At 44.8% G+C, this 8,767-nt stretch overlaps 1 protein-coding gene across 1 annotated transcript; it reads right to left on the bottom strand.

Annotated features, from left to right (window-relative positions):
- Positions 1-1,568: 1,568 nt before the first annotated feature.
- Positions 1,569-8,206, bottom strand: SRP9 (signal recognition particle 9). Its single transcript, XM_054396066.1, has 3 exons — positions 8,129-8,206; positions 5,325-5,393; positions 1,569-2,814 (listed from the first exon to the last, which is right to left on the bottom strand). Exons 1-3 carry the CDS (start codon positions 8,198-8,200, stop codon positions 2,695-2,697), a joined length of 261 nt encoding a protein of 86 aa, XP_054252041.1. The 5' UTR covers positions 8,201-8,206; the 3' UTR covers positions 1,569-2,694.
- Positions 8,207-8,767: the final 561 nt, after the last annotated feature.

Below are 8,767 nucleotides of genomic sequence, written 5' to 3'. Positions count from 1 at the left end.
CAGAATTTTCTTCTCCTGTTGATGTGGAACTTCCTGTGTCCCAGTTCCTATTCATTGCACCTTGTCCCATCACAGGACACCACTGAAAAGAGATGGGCACCTTCTCAACACCCTCCTGTCAGATATTTACAAACATTAGTAAGATCCCCTCTCAGCCTTCTCCAAAGAGTCCCAGCTCTCTCAGCCTTTTCTCATCAGATCTTCCAGTCCCTTAAGCATCCTCAAAGCCCTCCACTGGACAGTAATACATCCCTGTCCCTCTTGAACTGGAAAGCCCAGAAGTGAACACAATAATCCATAACTTACTATCCACAGGACTCCAAGGTCCTTCCCCATGGAGCTGCTTTCCAGCAGGTCAGCCCCTAATCTGTACTGCTGCATGGTGGTGTTTCTCCCCAGGCACAGGCCTCAACACCTTTTCTTGTTGAACCTCACTAGGTTCCCCTTTGCCCAGCTCCACTAGTCAAAAGCATTTAACTACTTAATATACTACACTGCAAATACTAAGAAAACAATTTGGAGTGTTAAGGAATATTTGCAAGCATTATAGAACTTTTTGGTTGGAAAAGTCCTCTAAGATCATTGAGTCCAACCCTCAACCTAACACCACCAGGGCCATTAAACCACATCCCAAAGTCCCCTGTCTATACAGTTTTTTGAACATCTCCAGGGATGGTGATTCCACAACCTCTCTGGAAGTCTGTTCCAATGCCTGACCATTCTTGCAGGAAAGTTTTTCCTAATCTCCAACCTAAACCTCCCCTGGCACAATTTCAGGCCATTTCCTCTCGTTCTATCACCTGATACTAAGGAGGAGAGACTGACCCCCACCTCACTCCAACCTCCTTCCAGGGAGTTGTAGAGAGTGGTGGTGTCCCCTCAGCCTTTTCTCCAGACTAAACCTAGTTCCCGCAGCCACTCCTCACAAGATCTGTTCTCCAGGTCATTCACACCTTTGTTGCCTTTCTCTGGACATGCTTATTAAAATTATGAACAAAGTTTCACCTTCTGGCTGAATTTGTCTTTCAAAAGGTGATACAAAAACAGAAGGTATGTACCCACAAGTCACTCTTGTAAGACTAGAATGTGAAGTCACTGGAAATTTAGCACTGCAGTATTTTCCAACCATATGCAACATTCAATGTTCAGCTGTAAGGGTACTCTAATGCAGTATTGAAGCCTGAGGGATTTTCATCCACTGCTTCTGAGTAGCTGAACTACTTTTATGTAAGTGATAGCAGGTAGCTATTGAAGTAGTGGGGTTTTCTTCTGTTATATATAAATGGCACTACAAATCTGTATGGCTCTACTTTACTTTCATGACTTGGTTTAACCCAAAACATTAGTCCTGGAAAAGCCTACTTATACAAATAGCATAATTAAAATATTCATCTGGTTTTAAGTATACAAGAGCTAGTCAAAGCAAGTCTCCACTTCAGCTACTGTGTTTTCAAGCAAAAAAGCCTCTGTGAAAGACAACCAAGGCTTCCATCACTCTACCAGAGGTAGCAATGAGAAACAAGTCCAAGCCACGGGAACACTGGTCTATTTTTGACAGTGGTATTTAAGTATTTATTAAGTTGGTTTTCATCCATTTATTCATCTGGCTGACATTCATCTGCCACATATAACATCTGAAAAAAGCATAGTTAGCAATCTGCTAAAATAAGTTATCTGGATAGTGTTTGGTTACATTATTTCTATTAAGATAATATACCACAGCCTCTAGAATTTGTCTTGCTTGCTTTGGTCGCATTATTTCTATTAAAATAATACACAACAGCTTTTAGAATATGTCTTCCTGATATGCAATCACTGAATGCCAGGTTGCAAGGGACTTCAGGGACAATCTGGTCCAACCTTTCTAGGTAATAATATTGTTCAAATGAAATGGCCTAGCACCCTTCAGCCCTGTCTGCAGCAAGGATGGGAAAAGGTCCCCTTGCTAGTACAAAGTAATTCAAGTACGGAAAAAGCCACTGACTGTTTTTTAGTAACAATATTTGCATAAGCAGAAAAAACTCCCAGTTCCTCACTGATCTCTAGTAATGGTCAAATGAAGGCTGACTTTAGTTTTTAAAAATACAGAAGTTTAATTATTTAACCAATATAACAGTTCTACAAACTGCATCACAGATACTGTTGCTCAGCTTATAACCAATACTAAAAGCCAAAATCCTCCTAGTGACAGTACTAATACATATTGGCAACTTTAACATTTCAGTTCAGCAAACATCCCATTCTTCTAAACCCCACTGATGTACATCATTAATGTAAATAGTTAACAGATCCAGTCATCAAACTACAGTATGTCAGGTCAATAACCTTTCTCACTGTGAGAATACACCAGCATAAGGTATGAACACAACGAAATCTAGATGAAATTTTACAGTAACTTTCTAGAAATATGCTTGTGGCCCATCAGACTGTAAAGTATTTTACTTGTCTTCTTAGCATACCTAACATGTAAGAATAGTTTCTTGTTCCATTCCCAAAAATAAATATAAGCTTTCAATTGAAAGCATTTATTTTCCTAGTTTTCCAAAGCCACCTGGAGAGGGAAAAAATGCTTCAGACTTGTCACCAGTCCGCCTCCGCTGATAGAAGCGTCTCCTGTCCCAGCATTCCTTCCAATCCAACAGATATTTTCCTCCAGTGAAATAGAACTGGAGCACTCAATTGATTTTCAGCAGTTCAGTCTGTTTCCATGGCAGCGCTGCGGGACTCCTTAGCCACCATCAGTCGCATCAACTGACTGTGGAATTTCTCGATCTTCTTGACGTCTTGCGCTTGGTCTGTCCTGTACAGCAAACACTGCAAGAGAAAGTCACTTAGGATCAAAGCTCACTTGGACCGGTTCTATCCTATTTATAGGCACAACGCATTTGTGCTTGGAACACACAAAACAAGGCAAGTGCTTAAATGTTCATTTGTGGCATGTTACCGTGAGGTAGCACCAACACTTATCTACTCTGGTTTAAAATACACACATCTGTGTTTATGCTTAAGTTTCTCTGAAAGGCTCATTTTGAAAACAGGGAAACTCAGGATTTATCCTAGTTTCATCTTTCTCAATTAAGATGCTAAAACTTGGGGTTTAAAACTGTCTTTAAAGACACTTCTCTTTGTCTTGTCCAACAATAGAACCAGATTTTAAATCTGAAATTACTTTTCTATTCTCTATATTCTGAAAGTAAGTTTAAGGCAAAATAGTGTTACAATGCCAGTGACAAAATCAGGTCAACATTTCCCACTGAGGGGGATCTGCTCCTCCAAACAAAATCTGTTTCTAAGACAGTCCTAAATAAGGAATATAGCAGCTGATTAAGATAAAAAGGAACTCCTTCAAGTGACAAGCCTGTAAGTGCGAAACGAACAAGAGTAATATGCCAGTGACTTATACCAAAAAGACTGTTTTGGTCTCCCTACTCCTGCACAGCAGGAGTAAGACTGCTTAGGCTGAATAACAAAGAAAAAAAACCCAGAATGCTCCATTCTTTGGTGCTATCAACACAGCAAATCATAGAACCATAGAATGTTAGGGGTTGGAAGGGACCTCTGAAGATTGAGTCCAACCTCTCCGCTAAAGAATGATCACCTAAGGCAGTCACACAGGAATGCATCCAGGTGTGTCTTAAAAGTCTTCAGTGAAAGAGACTCCACAACCTCTCTGGGAAGCCTGTTCCAGTGTACTCTCACAGTAAAGAAATTAATACTTTTGCCAGTGTTAAATTCCTATTTTAATTCAGCAACAAAGAGCAGAAAAGGCTTATTCTGTTCCTTCAACTGTATTAGCTCTACGCGTTGAGCATCAAGGAGAACTTCCCCATCCAACCTTTAGAAAAACAAAAAAACACCCAAAATAACCAGAACCCAAATCAAAACATATCTCCTGATCCTCCTCACTGTAACAGCTTTCTGAGAGTAGAAGGCAGCAAGGATTGTAACTGAGATAGAGTCCATACCCAAGGATCACCTGACTCCAAGTCCCCCTGCTAAGGATTTCAACTAAATTGCCCGATTCTGATCCCCCTGTTGTCAAGGCCCCATACTCAGCATCTCACCCGTGCTAAGCCCTATCAGCCTATCAACAAGTGTTGTTACTGAAGTTTCACATCTCTACCAAGAAATATCAATGGCAGTCTACTTTTCCTGGCAAGAAGAAATCTCATTTTTTCCAAGTCTGAAGGTTAAGAGAAGGGCAACTACTTTTGCTTACAATGGACTGCAGTAACACAACTAATCATCTGTAACATCACTAGCACCAAGAACCTGCGGCTGGCAATGCACATCAGCATGTAGACACTACTGCATTTGGTCTCTGCTGTCCACCATCTCACATCCTAACTCCTCCCACACTTCTGAGCACCTTCCCAGACTATTTAGAACAACTGCAACCAGGAAGCACAGCGCTCCATCTCTTTGTACAGCAGTCCTTCGGAGGACAGTGCAGAATCCCATGTTATTTGTATATTCCACAGTGTTTAATGGATGCCTGACACCATAACAGTGTTTCAGAAAATGGAGTGTGATCTGCAAGTGAATCTTGTCATTCAGTCTCATTATCACTGTGTCATGAAGGGGACCTACAGGAAGGCTAGCAAGGGACTGTTTAGAAAGGTTTGTAGTGATAGGATGAGGAGAAATGATTTGAAACTAGAGCAGGGTAGATTTAGGTTGGGTATAAGGAGGAAGTTCTTCACAGTGAGGGTAGTGAAATACTGGAACAGGTTGCCCAGAAATGTGGTGGAGGCCCCATCCCTGAAGACATTCAAAGTTAAACTTGCTGGGGCCCTGAACAACCTGATCTAGTTGGAGATGTCCCTGCTTACTGCAGGAGGGTTTGGACAAGATGATCTTTGAGGGTCCCTTCCAATCTGATGCATTCTGTGATTCTGCATGTGATAATCACAAAGGAGTTTTACTCAGATTTGGAAGCTGTCACAACTCTGAGTGTATAAAAAGGAACACACTCACACTAGTAAACACATCTGTTTGAAGTTCTGCTGAAGTATTTCAGGAGAACTACAAGTGTTGTCCATAAAGCATTTTCAGATAGAGAAGAGGGTCCAAGATTTCTGTAGCGCTTGTTTCATTTGTTTTCTTAGAATCATAGAGTAATTATGTTAATGCACACCGGAGTTTCCTCCGTTGCACAGAATTGAACCACAGGTCAATGTCAGTCACAGACACAGCATCTAGGCAAGACTGAGGTCAACAAGTGTTTAGGAAACTGTTAGGTGCTCTCAAGGCAATGGGTTGACTAACAGCAAAATGCAAGTCCATGAGAGGTAGGACAAGCCTTGGAAGGGTAATGTACTTACGGCTACGTCATCCGTTACTTTGATGCAGAGGTTCCCATCACAATGGCGATATTTGAGAACAACCCGCACCTGAAATGACAAGCAGTTTAAAAAAATCAACACCAATAGCTAACAATCCTCAGAACATATCTGAAGGAATTCTACCCAAATTCAGACCACCTATTACAATTATGCACTACTTGACATTTTCACCAGCACTGTGTCGGTCCTTAGCTCTGGTGGACACTAATCCTACAGCCCAGATGGTAGGAAGTTGAAAAAAATTTGTTAAACTGGTATTATAGCAGCACCAGTAAGCTCAACACTGGACATGTTCAAACCCACTGTAAATACAGCAAAGGCACCTGCAGAGGCTTCAGTGACAGGCATGATAAACAAGAGTCATGTCAATTAAAGACACTCCCTCACTACACATCACACTTCAGATCCCTACCTCACACCAACCTCCTTTCAGGGAACTGTAGAGAGCTGTGAAGTCTCCCCTCAGCCCCTCCTTCTTCAGACTAAACAACCCCAGTTCCCTCAGCTGATTCTCAAAGGTTGTTCTTCAGGCCTTCACCAGCTTCACTGTCCTCTTCCAGACATGCTCCAGCACCTGAATGTCCTTCTCATAGTGAGGGACCCAAAATTGAACACAGTTCGAGGTGTAGCCTCACCAGTGCTAAGTACAGCGGTACAATCACTTCCCTGGTCCTGCTGACCACACTATTCCTGATATTCCCAACAGCTGCACCAGATCAATTTGAAGTGTTCTGATGTTTTTGCAAGTGGAAAGGGAATATACAAAAAGAATAATACTTTTAGAGTAATTGAAATCGGAGAACTGAAAAGAGTGCTTTCAAGACTCAATGAGGCTCAATCTGAAGCCTGAAAGCAAGCATTCAGCTTCTCACTAAAATAGTTACTACTGTAGTCACCTGCCCTGAGCTTTAACCCATCCACAGCCCTTCTGGACTCTCAAATCACCGAAGTTCTCAAAGTCACAGTGATAAAAATTAACATCCTCAGCAACTGACTTAGCATTAAATGCTGGCTCCTGAATGCAGAGCTAGCCACAGAGACTTTGTTCTACTGTTTCTAACCTCAGCTAGTATCAGTAACTAGAAACAAAGCAAGATGTCCTTTTGAGAACATTCTGAACTCACACTATGAGCAGGTCTTTCTTGCACAGAGTGACCTGTGCTAATGACAACCTCTTTGATTACAAAATACATTTTGAAATTCTACCTCCATGAAGAATCTCCTGTCATCTTCCAAACACAAGCTCTGTAACAGTATATCTCTTGCCTGAGCAGACCCAAAAGCACATGAGGCTGCCACAAGCAGGCATGGACTCCACAGGTAATTTCCTCTGGCAAAAGGGAAGACCACTCACTATGAAACCTCACCAACCCACCGAGAACATACACTCATCTCCCACAAGCCTTGTTCTTTCGGTTTCCTGACAAGCCCAATTACATAAAAAAGCTCCTCAGGCTTCTCCAGAGAATTAGAAGGAGGGCACTTGTGTTGGAACTCTGGGGCCTATATAAATGCCTTCACAAATAGACAAGTTGGTTGCCACAGATGAGAAAAGATTGCTTTTGGATGGCCCTTCAGAAAAGTAAAAGAGCAACTCCTGGATGCAGTGACATCCCTCTTCTGTTCCATTAAAGGTTACAGAGCATAAAAAGGTAAAATGGGGCAATTTTATTATCAGGAGATAGGTAGCAATTGCATGTGGTCACCTATGCCAATTGAAGTCAGATGTTCAACATTACTTCTGACAGTTCCTCCACATCCCCTGTTTTTAGTGAAAAAAACTAGGCCTCTTTTACTGAAGTCTTTACAGGAATATGTGTCCCAAATTACCTTCTGTGCTGCTTTTTAGGTTGAATTAGAAGGCCTTTCTTGAAGACTTAAGTTACTTTTAACATTTGCACAAACTATACTCCTGAAAAAAGTTACCAGAAATAAAAAGCCATCATGTAACAAACAGTTAATTGCTAAAGCAAATATTCTTTATAAAGCAAACATCTGACAATCTGAAATGACATTGCAGGTAAGAGGTAATTAATACTTTTTAGGAAAACAAATTGAAATGGTACACTCCTATAATGTCAACTCATAAAATGAGACATTTTTTGATACACTCTTCATTCACAGAATTAATCAGTTTGGAAGAGACCCTCTCAAAGGTTATCTCGTAGCGAGCAGGGACATCAACTAGATCAGGTTGTTCAGCACAACTCTTAATCCTGGCTTCTAATAGTGGGAGACTGTGAACAAACACAACGTCTCTGAAGCTCGGTTCTCGAGGTTCACTCCTGTCGCGGGTGAAAACATCTGGAACACCGTGCATATTTTTGGGGTGCTGAATGATAATTTCCTCCTGTTTCGAGGGCAAGATGCGACACCGGGGAGAAACCTCCACCCTGCTGCTACTTCTTGCATCCTTCATGCAGGCCACTAGAACTACACTTCGAGAAACCCTTCCAACCAGTTACTGCTGGCCGCCCCCGCCGAGGCCGCCTCCGGGAGCGCTACTCCCGGCGGGTGCGGCACGCCGCAGAGAACTCTATGGCTCGGCCTCCACGCATCCTCTCGGGAAGGCTGCACCGCCCGGCTCCGCGGCAGGCCCCACGGACCGGGACTGAGGGGACCGCGTGCCTCTACAAGCACTCACAAAGCGAGCGCAATAGAGCCACCAGGCCATCCCCCGCCTCACTTCAGAGCCGCTCCTCCCCAGGCCTATCACGGGCAACAAAGGCCGGGGCGTCCACCCCGCCCACCCGCAAGGCCCCTTAGCCTGTCTCTCATCCCACCTTCATGGGGTCGGCGAGGTAGAGCTTCTCGGCAGCACGCGTGAACTCCTCCCAGGCTTGGTAGTGCGGCATGGCGGGGCCGGGCCGGGCCGGCACGGTGCTCCGCTCCCCCTGTCGGCGGCAAGATGGCGCCGAAGGCGGGCGCCGCGTCACCGCAAGCCGGCACCTCCCATTGGCCGGCAGGAAACTGTCCTCCCAATGGGGGAGCGGATGACTCAGAGATTCTGCACCAGCCGGCGGCGCGCGGCGCACGGAGGCGGAGACGGGAGCCCGGCGGGCGGCGCCGTTGCCACAGCGACCCCGCCAGGCGCGGCGGGACGCCGGCAGACGCCTCCCCGCCCACAGCGGATTTGAAGGCGGCATCGGAGCGGTAGTTGAGTGAGGAGATTTCGCGGGTTCGAGCCCTGCTGTTGGCAGAGGGGAGGGCAGCCAGGTCGTCTGGAGCTGCGCGGGGCTGATACCTGCGTGGCTCTGCCTGGTCAAGGTGTGGGCTGTCTCCGCGCCAGGCTCTCAGTTTGTGGCCCACGGAGAAGGTGGGGGTGTTGCGAGCGTGGGTGCGCCAGTGTGGGGACGAGGGGCCCAGCCTAGCCTGGCCTGGCGAGGGGGGGCAGCAGGAGGTGAGCTCAGGGTCCCAGGCCT

The sequence above is a fragment of the Indicator indicator genome, chromosome 2 (assembly GCF_027791375.1).
Source record: "Indicator indicator isolate 239-I01 chromosome 2, UM_Iind_1.1, whole genome shotgun sequence".
NCBI classification, from domain to species: Eukaryota; Metazoa; Chordata; class Aves; order Piciformes; family Indicatoridae; genus Indicator; species Indicator indicator.
This window is presented reverse-complemented; position numbering and strand designations above follow the sequence as displayed.

Coding starts and splice junctions, on each gene's coding strand:
- SRP9 (XM_054396066.1), bottom strand. CDS start 8,200: ATGCCGCACTACCAAGCCTGGGAGGAGTTCACGCGTGCTGCCGAGAAG. Junction 5,394..8,128: donor ACCTCGCCGACCCCATGAAG/GTGGGATGAGAG, acceptor TTGTCATTTCAG/GTGCGGGTTGTTCTCAAATA. Junction 2,815..5,324: donor AAGTAACGGATGACGTAGCC/GTAAGTACATTA, acceptor TTTCTCTTGCAG/TGTTTGCTGTACAGGACAGA.